Raw genomic sequence first — 20,285 nt, 5'->3', positions numbered from 1 at the left:
TGGCTGGGCTCTTGTTTGAAGAGCATGTTTGAAGGTGGCCTGCAGAGTTGAAGGGCATCTGGCGTCCTCGGTAGAGGTAGACTGACCCGGAGCTGACTTGTGTTACTCTGGCAACTAGAGTCCTTTTCTCCTTCCTTTGAATGATTAGGTAGGAAATCCCCTACAGTGACTGGGAATGGGGACTTACATTCTTTCTTGATTATTATTGATTTGTAGTAACTCTGAAACTCATGAGGGATTTGGGGCTTTCACAGAACTCATGGGAATAGTATGATGATGAGTGAGAGTCTGTCATGAAGTTGATTTCACCGTGTCCCTTGGCTGTAGTTAAAATGTGTGCTGGCATGCCTCCACCAGTAAGGGAAGTGTATATGTGTTCTAGAAATAATGGGATCTTAAATGGATCCATTTAAAATTTCTTCTAAAATACCTTTGTGCCAGAACTGGTAGAGAAAGGTGAAATTGAAAACTGCCATTCCTTTGCCTACGCCTCTTTGGAAAGCAGGGGGCTCGAGAGGGCCGAGCAGTGGCCTCCCGGTCTCTGTCCTCCCCGTCCTCCTGGGCGGGAAGCACATCTCACCCCCACCTGACGCTGGGGAGGAGGAGTGGGCTGTGTGCCTTACGGCTAAAACTGAGGTGCAGCTAAGTGGCATCATCTTGCTTAAAATTCAGGATAAAATAACTGCTAATAGTTTGAATTGTTTCTTGGTCAGGCCTTTTAAAATTGAGGTGCATTTTTTTGGCCAGAAATGTAATTACTGTTCTCACCATATTAGGATTTAATCTTCCGGTCTTTGAGTGTGGGACTAGCCTCAAAGATATATAAGAAAAGCCATCTTGGTCTGTGTGTCAAGGTGTGGCCCAGCAGAAGTGAGTGCCTCTGTGGGTCTTGTCCCCCTGCTGGCTCGCATTGGTCTGGGTGTCAGTATGGGTTCCTCCAAACCCGTGCCTGACCCCTAAAGGTGACAGTGTTAGGAGCAGGGCTGTTAGAAGACGCATCAAGTTATGAGTGGTGTAGCACCTTATGGAGACACCTGGAGAGCTCACTGGCCCCTCCACCACCAGAGGACGCAGAGCCTCTGCCCTGGAAGAGGGCCCTCACCCGCCACACTGGCGCCCGCCTCGAGGACAGTGAGAAGGCAGTTCGTTGCTGTAAGCGGCAAATGGACTAAGACACGGACCTAGGAAAGTGACGGCGAGAAAAACAGTCCAGTCAGGAGCACACCTCATTGTTCTGCCAAACAGGTGGCGCCATTATTTTAGTAAAAGTTGCTGTATTGAGGATGGAAATATCAGAGGAGATGGTTATCTTTAAAAAGAAGAAGCTGCTTGATTCTAGCTGAGGGTGTTGAGTGTGTTGTAATACATGTGACTGATAGTATGTGTCAGACCAGAGACCTCGTAAGTACAGTGGGAAATTTCAGAGCATGCAAGAAACTCATGTGTAGTCAAAGGACTACATTTGCAGGCAACCTCAGGGTAAGTGATGTCCAGTAGGAGGAGGAGAAAAGTGCAGGAGAGGGTGAAACTCAGGAGCTGGGTTTTCAGTCTTTTTTTGTTTTTTCCTCTGGCTGCATCTCTCTGCTTGTGGGATCTTAGTTCCATGACCAGGGGTAGAGGCTGGGCCCCGGCAGTGAGAGTGTGGGGTACCAACCACTGGACTGCTAGGAAATTCTCAGGAGCCGGGTTTTAGTAGAGGTACTATTCTTGATTTTTAACGTTCAGATGAAACTTTTTAGGTTGATTTTTAACTTACCTCCAGAATTACCTAAAAATCATCACATTCTCTTATTTCTGTGAAGAGAAAAGCTCCTGTATGGTGTTTGGCCTGCACTGGCTGGGCGCTGCCCCACGTGATCTGCTTGGTTTCAAGTTTAAAACCTTCTTGATCATAGCATTTCCATGAGGCATACGCAGTGAAGACAGGAGGTAGCCCAGGTAGGCTTACAGTGGTTTGTAAACTTGAGGGCTGCCCGGCCTGGCAACACTGGGGAGGAAGGACGAGGCATCAGTTGAGGCCCCGCTCTGTCATGTGGGTGCCAGATGCTGAGATGGGCCTGCAGGCGCGTGTTGGCTCGGCTGAGCTCAGTGGGCACTTGATTCTGCAAATAACCAGAATAAAGTGTCTTCATACTTGTGAGTCTTAAAGCCTTTGAAACATAAACTGCTTTAACTCTGATTTTATCGGGAGCATTAATTCTGTGTTATAAGAAGTCTGGTTTTTCCTCTCTGTGATAAACTCTCTCAGGACCTGAGCTCCGTGTGAGCAGGGGCTGGGGCTGCCAGAGGAAGTGGGGTTCTGTCCACAGTAGGGGCATTTGAAGTCTTCACTGGAGTCCCAGTCTTAGCTGTAGGTGGCCTTTGTGAGCTGGAAGCAGGGTGGGAACGGTCCCTACACTGGGCCAGTCCTGGTGATGCCTGTCGTCTCACAGGTCCCCGCAGGGAGGCTGTGTGACAGAGCCCCGCTGCGAGAGTTGCAGCAGGAGTCGGTGTGATGATGTCAGAGGCCATATGTACAATGCAGCACATAGCAAGGGCGCGAGGAAGATAGCCAGCCACTGCCGAGACTAGGTTTCAGTCACTGTTTAACTACTTCAATTTGAGCATGTGGTTTAAAAAAAAAAGGCAGTGAAATTGCTACAGCATGTTCAGGTAAATTCTGTCATAGTTCATCCCATTGATTGCTGTCATTTATTCTGAGCTCCTCAGTAGTGAGTTGTTTTTACCGCATCCTTAAACAGCCTTGGAATTCTTTTTTAAAGTTAATTTTTTGGTAAGCTTTGTGCCAGTTTTTCAGTATCAGTTTTATTGAGGTGTAATCTACATACCATACAATTCACCCTTTCAAAGTGTGCATTTCAGTAATTTTTAGTATATTCACACAGTTACGCAAATGTTACTGTTGTCTAATTTTAGAACGTTTTCATTACTGCAAAAAGAAACCCTGGGCCTGTTAGCACTCCCCCTCCATCCCCCCACCATCAGCCGCTGGCAGTCCTGGTCTGCTTTCTGTCTATGAATTTGCCTATTCTGGATTTTTTCATATAGTTGGAATCATAAAGTATGTTGATATTTGTAATGGCTCCTTTCATTTACTCTCGTGCTTTCCAAGTCCATCCATGGGTAACATTAATCAGTGCTCCATCCTTTTTTTCATGTAACTAGACCACATTGGCAGAGAAGGCAGTGGCACCCCACTCCAGTACTCTTGCCTGGAAAATCCCATGGACGGAGGAGGCTGGTAGGCTGCAGTCCATGGGGTCGCTGAGGGTCGGACACGACTGAGCGACTTCACTTTCACTTTTCACTTACATGCATTGGAGAAGGAAATGGCAACCCACTCCAGTGTTCTTGCCTGGAGAATCCCAGGGACGGGGGAGCCTGGTGGGCTGCCATCTATGGGGTCGCACAGAGTCGAACACGACTGAAGTGACTCAGCAGCAGCAGACCACATCGGATTTTCCTGTTCACCAATTGATGGACATTTGGGTTGTTCCCACCTTTTGGCTATTAATAATGCTGCTGTGAACATTAATGTGCAAGTTTTGTGTAGATACAATGTTTTCATTTCTCTTGAATGTGCATGTGATACTTGAGTATCAGTTTTCTGTTTCTTAATTTTGTTACTTGTGCTTTTGATATTTTAATCTAATATCTAAGAAACCCTTATCTACTTCAAGGTCATGAAAATTTATTTTTCTGTTTTCTTCTAAAAACATATGGCTCTAGCTCTTCTGCTTAGGTCTAGGATCCATTTGAGTTAATTTTTATTTGTGTGGGAGGTAGGGTTCATTTAGAATTTGACCTCAAATATTTACTTACATGTACTTTGTAGGAAATTATTCAGAATTTTTAAGTTTTTTGTCTTCCTTAGTACCTGTATCTACTGATAGGTTTCCTTTCTCTGTGTATGCTACTGAAATTTGTCCTGATTTATTTTATATCATGGTTTCTTTTTTAGTTACCAGTAATACAGTACCAGGATTTTGTTTTATAGTCCCCTGTGTGTGGTGTAAAACCTCACATGCTTCTGTGTTTAATTCTGGAATGTTATAACCTCATAGGCAAAATAATATATTTTCCTTCATAAGCCACCTAAAATAATACTCCAGAGAAGAGGAACAGAAGTGCTTAATATTTTTCCTTAGCAAGAGCTCGTAGCCAGGGCCTGCATGTGGAGTGGCCGACCCGAGCCTTTCCTCAGGGAGGCCCCTCCTTCAGGCCTGCTGCCATCAGCCTCCTCGTGTGTGTGTCGGGAGGCTCTGCCCACAGAGCAGGTCAGGAAGCCTGAGAGGCAGCGCTGCCTTGCTGGCACCCAGGTGGCCTGCATGTGTGTGAGAGCTTGATGCCGAGGGACAGTTACGTGTTACTCGGCATTCTTTACGCAAGAAAGGGTTGGAAACGGTTTAAGAAGTAAAGACTGTCAGTCAAGTGTTTTGGTATTGGCACAATTTGTTTCAACAAAACATATCTTGATATATTTTCCTAAGGGGAAAAATTGCCAAGGTGTAAAAGCTATTTGTACAGTAGGACAGATAGTAAAAAAATATTTTAAAAATGTTTTATTATCTGATAGTTTTATTTTTGTTTTGTATTATACGTGGTGGGAATGGGGGTGGCTGTGTTTCTTGAGTGTTATGGGTCAGACTGGAGCTGATGAGTGGACTTGAGGCCCTCCCTTATCAAAGGAGCCTTTTCTTGGCAGTTCTAGGAATGTGTGTGCTCAGTCGTGTCCGACTTTGTGATCCTGTGGGCTGCAGCCCATCATCCTCCTCTATCTGTGGGATTTCCCAGACAAGAATCCTGGAGTGGGTTGCCATATCCTTCTCCAGGGGATCTTCCTGACCCTGGGATTGAACCCGTGTCTCCTGGGTCTCCTGAATTGCAGGTGGATTCTTTACCCCTGAGCCACCAGGAAGGCTACTGCATGTATGAATTTGTGTGAGTTTGGGCACTTAGGGTTTGTTTTTAAGTAACTTCTGTCAACTGTTTATAAGTTAGTGCTGCTGCTGCTTATGCAGTTGAATATAAGTTGTACATATGATGACAGGGTGAGGTGAGTACATTACCCGTGTTTCTTGGCATTGTAGAGTTTTCCCACCTACCTTCTAATCCACATATTTGTTCATTTTAGAGGCAACACACTATTTTATTATTGCAATATTGTTATGTATTCAGTATCTTTGTACATACAGTTTTCTGTGTGGGTTTACCTGGTCAGAAGTGTGTCAGATATTCTAGGATTTCTTTTGGAACCATCTTTATCAGTTGATAGTATAGCTTTCCTGCCTTGTATGGTTTTCCTGTTACTATGCAGATTTTAAGGCATCTCTCATGATGAAGCAGCTCTCCTTTCATGGAAGATTGTGTGTACTTGGATGCCTGTTCATGGAGCTTAGTCTGAGAATGGCATCCTCAGGAGTAGATTCCCAGTTCTGAGCAGCTCGTGCTCAGCAGTTGCTCTTATTGGCAAACCTGGAGAGTGCTTATCCCACCCAGCACAGGGTGATGTCCCCCGTGGAGCGGGTTTTGCCATGTTGCGTGTGTGCCTCCATAGTTTGCGCTAACGTTGTCCTGGTGACATCAGCAGTCACTACAGAATCAGTGGAGCTGCGTTAGAGAGGATGCGGAAAGAGGAAGAAACAACCTTAAACAAAGCTGATGTCTGGGGACGCCTGCTTTCCATCTTTATGGCTCTTTGAAAATTACTTTTGGGATCATTTGTAGAACATAGTTTTGGTTTTTTTGGCCATGCCAGGCAACATACAGAACTTAGTTCCCTGATCAGGGTTTGAACCCATGCCCTCTGCACTGGGAATGTGGAGTCTTAACCACCGAACCGCCAGGGAAGTCCCTAGAATGTAGTTTTGACTTTTGTTACTACTTAACATGTGGCCATACAGTTTCCACCATGTTACTGAGTAATATTAAATAATATTCACCAAGTATATGTACTGGGTCTGGCTGTGTTTTTGGCCACAATTCTCTGATGACTGAACACTTACAATTTTGTGAGTATATAATATAATTTTGCAGTGAGCATATTTGGGGGCCAGGGTTTATTTCCTTAGGTAGGATTCCTACAACAGGAGTTTCTGGGTAAAGGGGTGAACATTCATTGGTTGCTCCCACTTATTCTCGTGGAGCCTGTCTGTTGCCAGGAGAGGGAACACTTGCTCCTCTCAGATGGCAGACAGCTGCCTCTTGGTCTCCATGCTTGGCTCTGAGCCCTGTCTTCATGTGGGAGTCAGGAACTTACTTACACCCTCTCCCTTTCCCAGAGATATAGTCTTGTGATTTCTTTGTTCAGAACTGTGTGCACATCATGACAACCCCATAGACAGACCAGTTCATAAGAATGTAGGTTGAAAGCATCTAGGCCAAAAGGAAGTCATCATGGGGTAATTACAAGTTATTTTTTCCTTTTGTTATTTTACATTGTGATACTGTCTTTTGGGATATTCTTTTACCTTATCTATGATTAAAGAAAGAGGAGGGGTGTGCATCTACTCTGAGTCACACACCAGGCCTCCTGAGAAGACCTCTGTGAGCGCAGGACCGACCCTCTGGGCGCGTGTTGTGTGCTAGCCCCCCTGCTCTGTTCAGGCCACAGCGGGCATCCCCAGAGAGAGGAACTGGCCCAGCCCGTGTGTGAGGCGTCTGTCAGCAGCCTGGGCCCCAGGGCATGGAGGTGGCTTCGCGGTGTGCAGGTCCTGTGGGACCTCCTGTGAACATTTCCAGCAGGGAAAATGAGTTATTCTTCATGACAGTCATCCTGTCCTTTTGACTTAAAATGACTTTTTTTCCTATTATGAAAAAGGCTATTACAGTTCCCAGACCATTTACTAGCATGTCAGTCACTCTGACATGAAGAGGGCTGTTCATGACTGGCACTTTTCATACTGCAGTTAGAAAATTTTGAAAAGGATAACTTAAGGCTTTTTATAAATTGATGTCTGATAGATTTTAGAACAGATTTGTGGAGATCAGTGGGATTTTGATTTGGGTGGACTCTAGAGTTTTGCTGTCCAGTAACAGTAGCCAGTGGCTACTTGTAGCTATTTAAACTAAGTATTAAACCTCTGTTCCTTAGTCACCAGCTCCATCCTGAGTGCTCAGTAGCTGTGTTGAGCTGGCAGCGACCATATTGGACAGTAGAGATAAAGTATTGATACATCACCCAAAGTTCTCTTCATTAGCACTCTTCCAGATGAAAAGATTCCCCTTTCTTTTCATGGTAACCTGCAGGAAAAAAAGTCTATTTTAAGGAGTTTAAAATAGCATGTATCTTAAAGCTTTTTCTAAGCAAAGAAGCAAATTGCAAAGAGTCCCAAGTTGAAGAGTACCTGGATCCATCTTAGCAAATGAAAATACTCTGAGTGTCCTCAGCGTGCTCCGCTTATTTAAAGAAACCTGGAACTGATACAGATGAATTTTCCCTTTAAATGAACCCGTTTACATTCACCGAGCTTCCTCAGTGGGGAAGCTGGCCCTTGTTGTCGTGTAGTGTTGCAAAGGTAAGTATCTGCTTTATTGTAAAGAACTCAGCTGGACCAACAATGGGAAACGCACTTGAGAAGCTTTCTTGACATTGCCTGTTCTTCCCTGTAGGAGAGCTGCGGCACATCACCAAACTGAAGCCCTGGAGCCTCTTTGATGTACTTGTGGAGAAGTATGGCTGGCCCCATGAAGATGCTGCACAGTTTACAGATTTCCTGATCCCGATGCTAGAAATGGTTCCAGAAAAACGAGCTTCAGCGGGCGAATGCCTTCGGCATCCTTGGTTGAATTCTTAGCAGATTCTGCACTCACCCATTCTGATCTGGCCCATGTTGTCCAGTGCATTGGCCCTAAAGGGGGACTCTCATTCTTAACAGGATTACAAGTGAGCTGGCTTCATCCTCAGACCTTTGTTTTGCTTTGAGGTACTGTCATTTGACGTTTCGCTTCTTGTGCACTGTGATCCTGGGGAAGGGCAGTCTTGTCTTCAGCTTAGTAGTTTACTGACCCACTTTTCTTCTGAAAACAATAACATGTCTCTAAGCATTGTTTCTTGTGTTGTGTGACATTCAAATGTCATTTTTTTTTTGAACGAAAAATACTTTCCTCCTTGTGTTTTGGCAGGTTTTGTAACTATTTATGAAGAAATATTTTAGCTGAGTACTATATAATTTACAATCTTAAGAAATTATCAAGTTGGAACCAAGAAATAGCAAGGAAATGTACAATTTGATCTTCTGGCAAAGGGACATCACTCCTGTATTATAGTGTATGTAAATGCACCCTGTAAATGTTAATTTACATTAAATATGGGATGGGGACTCAAATTTCAGAAAAGCTACCCAGTCTTGAGTGCTTTGTAGCCTAAGTTGCATGTAATGGACTTTTAACTGCTCCAAGGAGTTGTGCAAACTTTTCATTCCATGACAGTCCTTTTGCATTGGATTTTAAACAACTGGCTCTAGGTTATGTCATTCCCTGTATGGCACTTTAAAGAAAGGACATGCTTCTCGTTCTGAAATACACATCATAGTTTAGTGGTCCCATTCGTATTTTTGCATATTTTTAATTAGAAGTACTTTTAAGGAAAAAGAGCAATTTCCCTTTAAAAATGTGGTGGCCCAGTACCACGTGGTGTTGCTTCCTCCAGGCACTGTAAGTTAAACTATACATAGATTAAATTGGACATGAGAAACATGTTCAGTGTGTGGAATGAAAAAATACACATATATTTTTTGGAAAAGCTTATTCGTGTTTGTCTAGAACCAAGGTATGGTATATACAACTTGCAGTGCAATGGGAAGAAAGAATACTAACATCTCAGAGAAAACAGGGACTGCATTCATTCCAGAGACAGTTTTGTGTGTGGCTACAACAAATTTTACTAGCTTTTTCATTGTCTTTCCATGCATTGAGGTTGAGAAAATGATTTTCCCTTTGCAGGTTGCACACAATTTTGTTTAAGCATTTCCTTAAAATTGTAGAATCCAGGACACAAACCATAGTAGGCAATACAATTTTAGAATGTAATATATAGAGGTACATTTAGCCTCTTTTAGAAATCAGTGGATTGAATGTTGTTTTTTTTTTAAATTTTACATTCCTCAAGGTGCCTCGTTTTTCTTGACTTTGTCCATTAACATTTATCCATATGCCTTTGCAATAACTAGATTGTGAAAAGATAACAAGTGTTGTAACAATAATCCATTGTTTGAGGTGCTTGCAGTTGTCTTAAAAATTAAAGTGTTTTGGTTTTTTTTTCCCAGACATTGCCTTGGTCATTGGCCTGTATTTGAAGTGATAGAAACAAACATTTGCTATCCTTTTAATGTAGTATAACCAGAATTAAAGGACATACCAGCATTCCTGTTGAAAGAAATGTAGAACATGCATCAAGGCTTAATATGAGGAAAACATTCATTGTTTGTAAGGGTTATGACAAGGGTCTAGAAAACATGCTGTACTATAGATTCAGAACCTAGAATCTCTGTGAACCTTTTCCATTCATATTTCATCAAAAACATGCTGATTACATTTTGAGCACTGTCAGTTTTATTTTTTTAAACTATTCACTGTGAAGGAATGAGACACGTAATTCTCTTGGGAATCAGCATTAGATCGTATTGCTGTGAGGTGGAAGATAGCATTCATTTATGTGATATGAATGCTAAATTTTTCTAATGAGGCTGCAGGTTACCTTGTAGGTTCTGTGAAAGATAGTGGCTGTAGACCAGTGATGCCATCCATGACGTGCACAGGAACCATTCTCCCGAGAACCACGGAATACATGTATGTCTTCCCTAAGTCTGTAAGAATTTTTATCAGGGTTATAGCACACTTGAATAGTTTGTCTAATACAGTTTTGGCCCATGTTAGAAAACAGTCTAGGTTATTATTACTTTTGTTAGGATCTGTCACTTATAAAATAGCCTACTAGTTTACAAATGTAAAAGCAATTGTTCTACAAAGAATATACAAGGGTATTAGGTATACTTTGGTTTTTAGCATATTCTTGGTGACTTGATGATGATGAACGCATATAAGCTCAATGAGAATCACTGGTTATGCAAAACACTATAGCCAGCTCAGTGATTTTAGTTGAATGTCCTATCTTTTCCTTTCTCTAGTCTGTGTGAAGTCTTCATGGAAAATGACAAGCAGTGGATCACATATGTGATTATAGCAGATTCAGAAGCTGGCTGGCTGGAAATTAGGACTGCCCCAAGGCAGAGGAAAAGTGGATATAGGAGCTTCAGAAAAACATAAACTTTCTAGGTGAAAACTGATTTACTAACTTGCTTCTTCCTGTACTTGGATCATCTATAGCTAGCTAACCAGGATAAACTACTGTTTTTCTATTGAGATACTTCTTAAATTCCAGTTTTCTCCCATTACTTTTTTAGAGATTAATGGAGTTTACAGAAAGGCTTCTGTATACTTATTTATGTAGTAGGCAAATATAAAACTATGAGGAATTAAATCTTCAGAACAGTCCTTTTAAAGAAGTGTGAATACTGATAATTCATTATGGGACTTTGTCTTCTGTTTAAAACTATCAGTCAGGCAGTAGATGATGTAAAGCTGTTTCTTCTCAGATAGATGTTTCTTTAGTGAATACTGTAAGTAGAATTTTGTCTGCTGATCAAAGAGGGCAAAGCTGACCTAAGTTCTTTTAAAATTTTAAGATGATCAGGATTGAGCCCTAAGCAAAGCTATGTTAATGTAGCTATTTTTAAAAGGAAATGGAAATTAAAAGTGTAAAACATATTACTGCCAATCTTAGTCATTTTTAGTCTGTCTACTTTTTTGTCCCGTACACAGATTTCATATACTGTGCCAAATTAAGCAACTGGATGATGAAAGATGTGTTGACAAATACTGTCCTTTCTATTGGTTATACTTACTCCTCCTGAGAGGTAGACGATAATAAGTACTATTCCAAAATAATATATTTCAGCTATAAAATGTTCACTTGAGAGGCCGTTTTCATTTTGCTTAGCTAAGAAATACTACTTTTCCTTTAGTTTTGTACACGCAAAACAAATTTTATTTCCTACTAGTCTTTTAAATACTATAGCTAGACATTATTGTGTTAATTTAAGGTTTTCACATAGTTTTGATTCATCAGTAGGACACTTCAGTCATGTGCTAACATGTCCAAGTGAGATATTCCTGTTTTTAGGTGAGATACTCTGTATTTTCAAAAGGTTGTAAAGTAGTTTATAATTGAATCATGTGCTGCTTTAATGAAATGGATTCCTTTCGTATGATGTCAGATAACTGAATGTTTGTAGCATTTATGTAGCATGGTAGTTTCCTATGGCTCTTGCTCCTGCAAAATGACATGTAGGAACATTACAGGAACAAGCCTTTACTGCTTCCTGACGCTTGTTGCGGTCCAGTCCAACTGAGGTAGTAGTTGCTAAAGAAAATGGAAGGCTCCTTACAAACTATCTGGAAAAGGTAACGTTTGTAAAAACAAACAAAAAAACGCTTAAACAGACCCCAATCTCAGAAGTTGTTCAGGACAATTTGGTAAAACTGACATAATTGTGGTTTATTAACATGAATTAAAATGCCCAACCAGTGCTTCAATGTGACAGTATATTTAAAATAAAGAAATTAAAAGCCATAGACTGTACTACTTTCACAAAGATCACATAGTTTTGCAAAGACTTGTCATATGTACAATGCTATATATCAAATGAGAAAAGCTGTAAGCAATTATATACGCAAAAGAAATGCAGTATTTACAGTCAGGAGACATTAAAAATCATTTATACATTAAATTACATTTTGCTCGCAAATAACCGATAAAATGATATAAAAATCTGTATTGCATTTTTTATACCTAAGATGCACTCACAGAACTGCTGATAGAAAGAAAATCCTCATACTGCCATTACCTAGCTGTGTGGTTAATGCATATGTATAAAATAATATAGAAAACATTCACTAAATGAATTTAAACTGCAACAATAAAATTTAAGGATCATGTAGCATCAAATCTACTGCCAGAAAAACAGCTGGAATGTTCACTTACAAAATAAAAGATACTAACACTGGCTTAACAGCACATTTTTTAAGGAATTTTAAAAAGCAAAAATGGGAAAAATACAATGAAAGAGCACTGGTGTTTTTTCTTTTTTTATACAAAGTTTCATGTACAAGCTTTAAAAAGTACCGTAACAGGTACATATGAAATATACAGTTTATCTTACAGAACATTTTAAAAAATGTTTTTGAAGTCCGTTTTAATGCCACCCCGAACCATGGTAATTGTTCTGAAATGTCGGTGGCACCTGTGCTCTGTGAATTGGAATCTGTCCAGGCACTGGAGATGCCTGCTGAGGTCCTTGGACCCCATGTGGCAGGGCCACAGAGCCAGGATGAGGACAGAACCCTGAAGCGGTAGGTGTTGGAATACTGTTTGGTCCTTGGGGCTGGAGATGAGGACCTGCAACTGGTAATGGACAATGTGGCCCTGTTCCAGAAGGCTGGTGTTGGGGTCCCAGTCCCAGAGTGGTGTGATGTGCAGCTTGTGAGGGATACGGTGGTACAGCTGGATGAGCACTTGAAGGAAAAAGTGGCGGTCCTTGATGAGGTGGATGGTGTAAGGCTTGAGCTGACGTGGTGTGATGCCCAGAAGCCAGAACACTGGAAGGCGGAGGGGGAGGGGGAGGGGGAGGGGCTGAGTTTACCACATGCTGGTGTTGTGCTTGTAGACCTTGGAGTCCTGTGGAAGGGTGGGGCGGGGGGTGGTGATGAGGGGCAGGACCGGGAGGGGGAGGGGGTGGTGGCAAATGGTGCCCAGCAGTTTGAGAATGAATATGCGATCCAGGGGTGACAGCGTGAACAGGCCCCACCACGTGCGCTACTGAGTGTGGCTGATGGGAGCTTGGCTGTTGTACGAGGTGTGGTCCTGGAGCAGGTGGGGGTGGAGGAGGGGGTGGGACCACAGCAGTCTGATGGTGAACAGTAGGGTTCTGAGAAGGCAAAAAATGCCCTGGAGTAACGTGGTGTCCTGGAACTGTTTGCTGGCTTGTGGTGCCGGGAAGTGCTTGATTTGGTCCTGATGTAAACACAGTTTGTTGGGAAAGACTACCTTTAAGCTGATTATAATTCTGAAAGTTTGCAGAGGGCTGCTGGTTTTGATAATAAGACGAAGAAGAAGGGGGTGGAGGGGGTGGAGGCGGTGGTGCCGTGCTGCTCAGACTTGTCTGATTAAACTGACTGTATGTTGCCGAAGATTGTCCTGAGGGTGTCTGTGTAAATAATGCTCCAGAAGTTGCCTGCTGGGTACTGGCTTGAAGGTTCTGTGCGGCTGGGTAAAAATTTCTTTGAGGCTCTCGCTGAGGTGTTCCAACTTGAGGTGACTGTGAATGGTGAGGCCTGTAGGGAGAGCCTAACTGCTGTGTAGGAGGCTTTGGTGAGAGATAGCCGTGCTGTACAGGCGTGTGAGGCGTCGATGACTTTGGAGGATTTTCTACGTGAGGTGACGGAGGACAGTGCAACTTCATGGGTGCAGAAGGCAGCTTTTGTGAAAGTTGCTCAGATGAACAGCGAACGAGTGGCTGTGGAGGATGGTTCTTTGAAAGTGCGTGGGGGTTACTTGACAGCTGTTTTTGATGGAGTTCTGTTTTCAGGTGGACACCATTCTCAGCTTCAGATACAATAACTGTTCCCTCCCAATGGGAATCTGGTTTTGTAAGTATTTTCCCATGTGGCTGAACAGGAATTACAGGTCCAGGTGAACCAGGCTATGTAAAGAAAACAAATTATCTAAAGTTATGAAACATTCTGTATACATTGAGGTTTGTTATTATAACATTCATTTTATATTCATTTTAAAAGGGGCAGGGAAAAGGATAGGTCTGAAGACAACTACAGAGGTTTCAGATACTAAAAAGCCAGTTTTTTAAGTAGTTCAACAAATTCCGCTAATAAGCTTCAACTGAATTCCCCAAATTTTCATTGAACACAAATTAAGGACATTAATCTCCATTTTTTTCCCGTAAGCACCTTAAACACTTGAGGCAAGTTTCAAATTTCTATACTAAAATAATGACAAATCTGCTTAGGGTTGATAAACTTGCTCCCCACCCCCAACTGTTTTCATTCGTAATACCTTTTCAATGTTCAAATACAGATAATCCAAGTATGAGAGTATGTGAATATATAATGATGTTCTTTAAGGAGAAAGAAAAAATCAGACTGCCTCATTATTAGTTTCCAAAGATACTGCCCCATTAGGTTATCATGTATTCATGATCCAGGACACAGGTAGCATTTCTTTCACATGAATGTCATCTGACCTTTTGTGTTTAGAGAATTAATTGACTGGTCAAATATTTCATGAACAGACTCTAAATTTCCTAGACACTAGCATAAGGAAGGGGTAAAACTGCTGAAGCAAACATAAGCTGCTGAAGTGTTTACCACGTTGGAACTTTAACAGGAAAAATGTCCAGAAATCACAAATTGATACTTGGGTACAGCAGAAAAATCTCCAGGTGCACTTTACCATCCACTTTTCAGAATGGCCATGTTCAAAGGTCAATGTTGTTATTACCTTGCTCATTTTTGAAGGACTTTTACAAGTATTTTGGGAAGTATCTGGGGATGGGCATTCATTTGTAGTTGTGGGTTCTAGATTTTCAGGATCAGGATCTGTAAAGCATAAGGAATCACAGAAAATGTAAAATTACATGATAAATATTTCCTTTTACTAATACTTCAATGTACATTCTATTAATTCAAACCAATGTCTAGAAAGGCTCTCTCCTTTATGCTTTTAAAAGGTATTTAAAACCACCACCATGACAGGTCATCTGCTTACTGACCTTCCGTAAGTTCACTGAAAGAAGGGACTGGGCCCTTGGGTTGCAACTGGGGAATGTGATTTGAATGAGATGAAGGAGAAGACGGAACATGATTCGGTGAACATGGGACACATGGTGACTCTGCCCCTAGAGACGAAGCAGAAGCAGACCCGGAGAGAACATTAGGAATGCAGAGGACGGGCGCAGGGGGATTAGCTGACTCCACTCTTTGGCAAAGGAACAAGCTCACTTACCACTGTCTTTATCTTTTCGGTGATCACTGAGAAGCAGAGCTCTCTGATAACTCCTCTCTCTCACTTGCTCCACTGAAGTTGAGGCCGTCCTTTAAAATCAAGTCATATCATCAGTTTAAAAGTTATTGCTGGGTAGATCATTTTTTGCCACTTGATGGTCAACATATCCTCCCAGGTATAAAGGCTTTGGCTCTTTAAGGAAAATACTTTGATGTTAAGTTTTGAAAATAGTACCCCCAACACCTCCCCAAACTGAGATTTTTATCCTTTATTTGAAGAACCCAAGCAGACTCCATTCCTTTGTCTTAAGCAAGTTCTTGGTGAAGAGGAGGTTGTTGAAGGGTAGCATGGTAACATTCAGACCATCACTTCAGATTACCAAAGGGACCAAATATACCCCTTACAGATTTACCTTGTGTCTGGATTATAAGAGGACCAAAATGTAAAATGCACGTGGCCTCCTGGCCTTTGCCAAGACCCTCCTTAGCCAGCTGCTTCTATTCGTTTTGAAGAAACACTCAACATGATTGTTGTTTCAAGGTAATGATAAGGGTGGTAAACAAATTGTGAGATGCAATGATAAAGGTTCTTTGGAAAGGAGTATTTGTTTGAAAAACGTGAAAATTATCAAGGAGTAGATACAATGGACCTTTAACAACACAGGCAAATAAATATCTTGGTTAAAACCTTATCTATCAGCAAAAAGGATCTGTCAAAATTAATATTACAAACCGCTATCTGCTTAGCCTTAGGAGAACAACAACAAACAGGAAGTAACTGATTAACAAAAATCTGTTGTTTTGCAGAATAGCATAGTTCAAATCTTTACAGGTATAGGTCCATTCAAAATGAGCCAAGATGCTGACTGGGAGATAAAATAACAAAGATTACTTTCATAAGAAGGTATACTGTTTGTTTGTAGTTCTAAAGTTACCAATTAGGTCTGTGTTTTTTTTTTTTTTTTTTCAAACAGGCAGCTTACCATTGAACTTCTGGTTCATTCTTTTCACTGGCAGACACTTCCTTAACAGTACCGTTATTGCTGGTTTCTTCCGAAGTAGCATGATAAACTGTAGCTGGTGTTGGTAAAGGTAGGCTAGCAGCGCTTTCTACCTGCTCCCCATTTTCACTCCTGTGGGCACACCCATCACCACTGCTGCTGCTCAAGTTGCCACTTGTGTGAGGTGATACACTAACCAGCGCAAAGTGCTCTGTCTTAGAGCCGCTCTTCCTAGCTTCACGTTGTCTCTTCCGGTATTCTAATAGAGAAACCTTAAGCAAGAAAGATAAGGAAAAGCACATCTTTAATTCTTGTTTTAAATATTAGAAACAATCTATTCTTTTTTCTAAAGAGAATTATTATATTTACATTAGGAAAATTATGTAAAATAATTTGATTCCGAACAAAGAACAATAAAAAAACAATTAGCAAATGCCTACTTTATGCCAGGCATTGTATTTAGATGATTTTACATACGTTATGTCATTTAAGCCTCACAACAACCCTATGAAATAGGTATATATTATCATCCCCATTTTACAGATGAGGAAATTGAGTAACTCACTCACTCAAGGTCACACAGCTGGTGAGTGTTGGAGCCGGGATTCGAACCTAGGTCTTACTTGAAAGCCCGTGCTCTTTCCACTATACTATATTGCTTCCCACAAAGTTGCCAACTGGACTCTGTTATAAAAATTAAAAGCACACATCACTAAAATTCTTTGACTTGAAAAGCAATAAGCCTATTAACAAATAAATACGTGTTGTAGTTTCTCCCACTGCTCTGAAATAAGGCATTCTTATTGTTTCAGTAGGTCTGCCAACCAAATAATGGTGGTAAATCAGGGAACTATTTATTTATATAATACTTATATCTCTTAGTACAATACTTTTCAAAATACTTTTATATCCATGGCCTAAAAATACTATAGGTATTACTGATGAGGAAAGAGGCCATTTCTTCCATTTAGGGCCTCATGTTCTATGTAAAATAAGGGTAATAACACAAATGGGGCTTCCCTCATAGGTCAGTGGGTAAAACAATCTGCCTGCAGTGCAGGAGACCAGGGTTCAATCCCTGGGTCAGGAAGATCCCCTGGAGAAGGAAACAGCAACCCACTCCAATATTCTTGCCTGGAGAATCCCCTGGACAGAGGAGCCTGGCAGGCTACAGTCTATGGGGTCGCAAGAGTCGGACACGACTTAGCGATGAAACCACCAAGAAGACATAGTACTCAGTTCCATTTATTTGGTTGGGAAGTGGTTATTTTTAAAAGTTACTCAAAGTGAAGTAATCACCTTGAGTTTCTGATCTCTGAAATCATGATCCTTATAATAATTTAGTTCTCTGCAAACAATATCTAGTCAATGGAGCACTGACAAAAGGTTTAAAAATGTACACATCAATAATTTAATATGAATAAAGTATGAATGCCTTACATAATACATAACTATTAATTATCCTCAGTAGCAGTATGAATAAAACACTATTAAAAGGACTATAAATTGTTAAATTTGTAACCTTTTTCTTTTGTGGTGGATTCTGGGGTGTGCAACTTCCGTCGATCAAATTGTCATTAACAGTCCGTCCGAAACCAGATATAAGCCCATCTTCTGAAGTACAAAACACGGGTGTTTCCATAAACATGCCTCTAGTATCATCCTGCATCAGGCACTTTGACTCACTTATTCGGAAGCCGCCTCCAACCTCCAACTGATGTGAGGGTGTCAGGTCCCTCAAGTTGGAATTTACTGAGAAGTTAACGCCTGTTCTCTCAGGACTCTTTACCCAGGAGGAATACAGAGGGCCCCGCCCTGAGTGAGCAGCCTCCAGCTGGCTGGCAGCCTCAGTCCTGTCGTGTGCAGCTGCTTCCATGGTTTTATGTAAGGCGGTCTGCTCGACTGCATCGAGTCCCAATTGAAGATCTGACACCGGTTCCTTTTCTCCAGGGCACTGCCTGCTGATTTCAGTCCTACTCCTAGGGCTGCCATAGCCAATAGTCTTTATTTCTTGCAGACCCAGTTCAGTTAAATTAGAATTTCTAAAAGGCCCCAACGTTAACATGGTTGACGATCTGTCATATCCCTGTTTACAGAATTAAAAAAAAAATTACACAAATAATCACATTTGGAAGCTACTTACATTAAAACTACCAATAATTTAAGCAAAATAATGATACTAAGAAAAAAGCCACCAATTAAAAAAAATCTTAATATCTCCTTACCTCTTGACTATAAGTGCGTCTCTTAATTTCTGGAGAACTTTCTGGGGAAGAAATATTCTACATAAAAGACAGAAGCAGAATTGAAAATTAAAATATATAACTAAACCCATATTTACAGAAATGAAAACTTAAGAGAAACTACTACACACACTTTGGTTTTAAACTTTTTTATTTCTATTGTCCTTATAGTTGGCTTTAAAGTCAGTTTGATATACAGTTATTTAGTCTGACTTCTGTAGATCAATAAAATGAAAGTTATGTTCATTTGAATTAAAAAAAAGTTTAAATTCACATAAATGGATGTTCAAAGTTTTCACTTAGTTCCTTAAAAACTATTATTAAAGGTTACACTATTTATTAAAAGGAGAGAAAAGCTATTAAAGAAACCCCGTCCCCATGGGCTTTTGTTTTTGCCATGTAAGTTTCTCACCTCAAAGTGCATGGTATTTCCTGGTGTGCCAGGAGTTACTGGGGTAACTGGTGAATATATGGGCTTATAACCATTTCTACAAGCTTCATCATCTGACTTTATCCGTGGAGGAGTGGAAAATGATGGGTCTGTAGGAGTAATATCTGTGTGAGTTGGTGTAGCATATGGTGAAGGAGTAGGTGTGGAGGTTTCTGAGTAAGCAGTATCTAGCAACTGATAAAGTCTTCGTTTTTTCAGTGGTGTAGTTAAATCTGTTGGTAAAATAATAAATTATAAATTATACTGCTAACATTTGCTACAATCTGTAATACATTCTGGGAAGGCACAAAACATTGACAATCATCATTATCATGGTTTTCATCCCAAAACTAAATTTGAAGGTTTTTAAAGATAATAATACTAACATGAAGCAATCTCTACTCACCCCCATTTTCCTCCCCCCAATTTCACCAGTACCAAGCATTATCTTGCCAGAAGGCTTACAGGCCTAGAGGTTGCCAAGAAATCTTGGAAGTATAGCTGTTAATTTAACTGATTTCTAAGAGTCCTTTTGAATCTGAAAAACAGATGGCTAACTAGGCCCAAAATTCAACCATAAGCCCCAACATACATGGTACTGCAAATTATAGTTTTCATGTGTATATCTATCTTCATCCAAAATGTTGGAGGCAGAAAAGAGAAAGGGGGGGGGAATATATATATATAAAAAACAATGTGCTACTTTTGGGCTTCCCTGGTACCTCAGATGGTAAAGAATCTGTGCTGCTTTTGTGAGGTACATAATAATTAGAATAAATATGCATATATATTTTATTTATATATATGTGTATGCCAAATACATCCTGCTACATTCTCCACACTAAAACAACACTGAAAAGAAGTTCTACCTGGAAGGGAACAGCTATCATTTAATAGTAGTGGACTTTTATTTTCACCATTGACTGTAGGACTTCTGGATCTTTCTTGACAGGGCGAATTAAATCTATGTAAAATTGCTGAGTTTTCCTCTTCCAGAGCTTGTTTCAACCACCGCTGAAATACACAAAACAATAAGTGAACAGAAGTCAGTTTGCAGCTATTAAGGTACAGCCAATTCCCAAAGTATTTCACTACCAAGAATGGTAGTATGGAATGAGAATGGCATTGGCTCATACTAGATTTTCATATCCAAAGAAAAGTTTACCTTCTTGCATGAGCCAGATATGTTTTCAGGAGGTTCTTTTCTTCTCCTTTTTTCCGAAAGGAATGGTGAAGTGAATCTAATATAGTGCTTAGGAGTAGAGTATACATGTGGACTGTAAGTGAGACCTGGCAAAGAATTGAGCTGTGTAGCTAGCACTTCAGGATCTGTAGTTATGCGCAGCGGCCTCTCTGAAAGGCTGTCTGAAGGTTTTCCTGTCTTCTCATTCTTCTCACTTAACCATTCACTGACCAAGTGCTAGGCAGAAACAAAATTTGGATCACTATATATGTAATTATACAGTTTATCCTATAGAGTATTTGAACAGCAAGTTGAAAACTGACATATTATCTAAAATGATTAATTTAAATCAT

At 40.7% G+C, this 20,285-nt stretch overlaps 2 protein-coding genes across 16 annotated transcripts in view; one reads left to right on the top strand and one right to left on the bottom strand.

The window, feature by feature from the left end:
* The window catches only part of SRPK2 (SRSF protein kinase 2), a 248,944-nt gene extending 239,677 nt beyond the window's left edge, over nucleotides 1-9,267 (top strand). For 11 of the 12 annotated variants that reach the window (XM_055590198.1, XM_055590194.1, XM_055590195.1 and 8 more), the window contains one exon: nucleotides 7,612-9,267. In XM_055590198.1, the coding sequence (XP_055446173.1) occupies nucleotides 7,612-7,796 (185 nt within the window). In that variant the 3' untranslated portion in view covers nucleotides 7,797-9,267. The remainder of the gene's footprint in view (nucleotides 1-7,611) is intronic. The other variant, XR_008717795.1, reaches the window with a different exon arrangement.
* Nucleotides 9,268-11,511: 2,244 nt separating this feature from the next.
* The window catches only part of KMT2E (lysine methyltransferase 2E (inactive)), a 90,675-nt gene continuing 81,901 nt past the window's right edge, over nucleotides 11,512-20,285 (bottom strand). For all 4 annotated transcript variants that reach the window (XM_055590192.1, XM_055590190.1, XM_055590191.1 and 1 more), the window contains 10 exons: nucleotides 19,915-20,169; nucleotides 19,619-19,763; nucleotides 18,732-18,982; nucleotides 18,302-18,358; nucleotides 17,599-18,162; nucleotides 16,059-16,348; nucleotides 15,077-15,165; nucleotides 14,844-14,969; nucleotides 14,573-14,670; nucleotides 11,512-13,760 (listed from right to left, as the gene is read on the bottom strand). In XM_055590192.1, coding sequence (XP_055446167.1) covers nucleotides 12,255-13,760; nucleotides 14,573-14,670; nucleotides 14,844-14,969; nucleotides 15,077-15,165; nucleotides 16,059-16,348; nucleotides 17,599-18,162; nucleotides 18,302-18,358; nucleotides 18,732-18,982; nucleotides 19,619-19,763; nucleotides 19,915-20,169 — 3,381 coding nt within the window. In that variant the 3' untranslated portion in view covers nucleotides 11,512-12,254. The remainder of the gene's footprint in view (nucleotides 13,761-14,572; nucleotides 14,671-14,843; nucleotides 14,970-15,076; nucleotides 15,166-16,058; nucleotides 16,349-17,598; nucleotides 18,163-18,301; nucleotides 18,359-18,731; nucleotides 18,983-19,618; nucleotides 19,764-19,914; nucleotides 20,170-20,285) is intronic.

The sequence above is a fragment of the Bubalus kerabau genome, chromosome 8 (genome assembly GCF_029407905.1).
Source record: "Bubalus kerabau isolate K-KA32 ecotype Philippines breed swamp buffalo chromosome 8, PCC_UOA_SB_1v2, whole genome shotgun sequence".
In the NCBI taxonomy this organism is placed as follows: Eukaryota; Metazoa; Chordata; class Mammalia; order Artiodactyla; family Bovidae; genus Bubalus; species Bubalus kerabau.
This window is presented reverse-complemented; position numbering and strand designations above follow the sequence as displayed.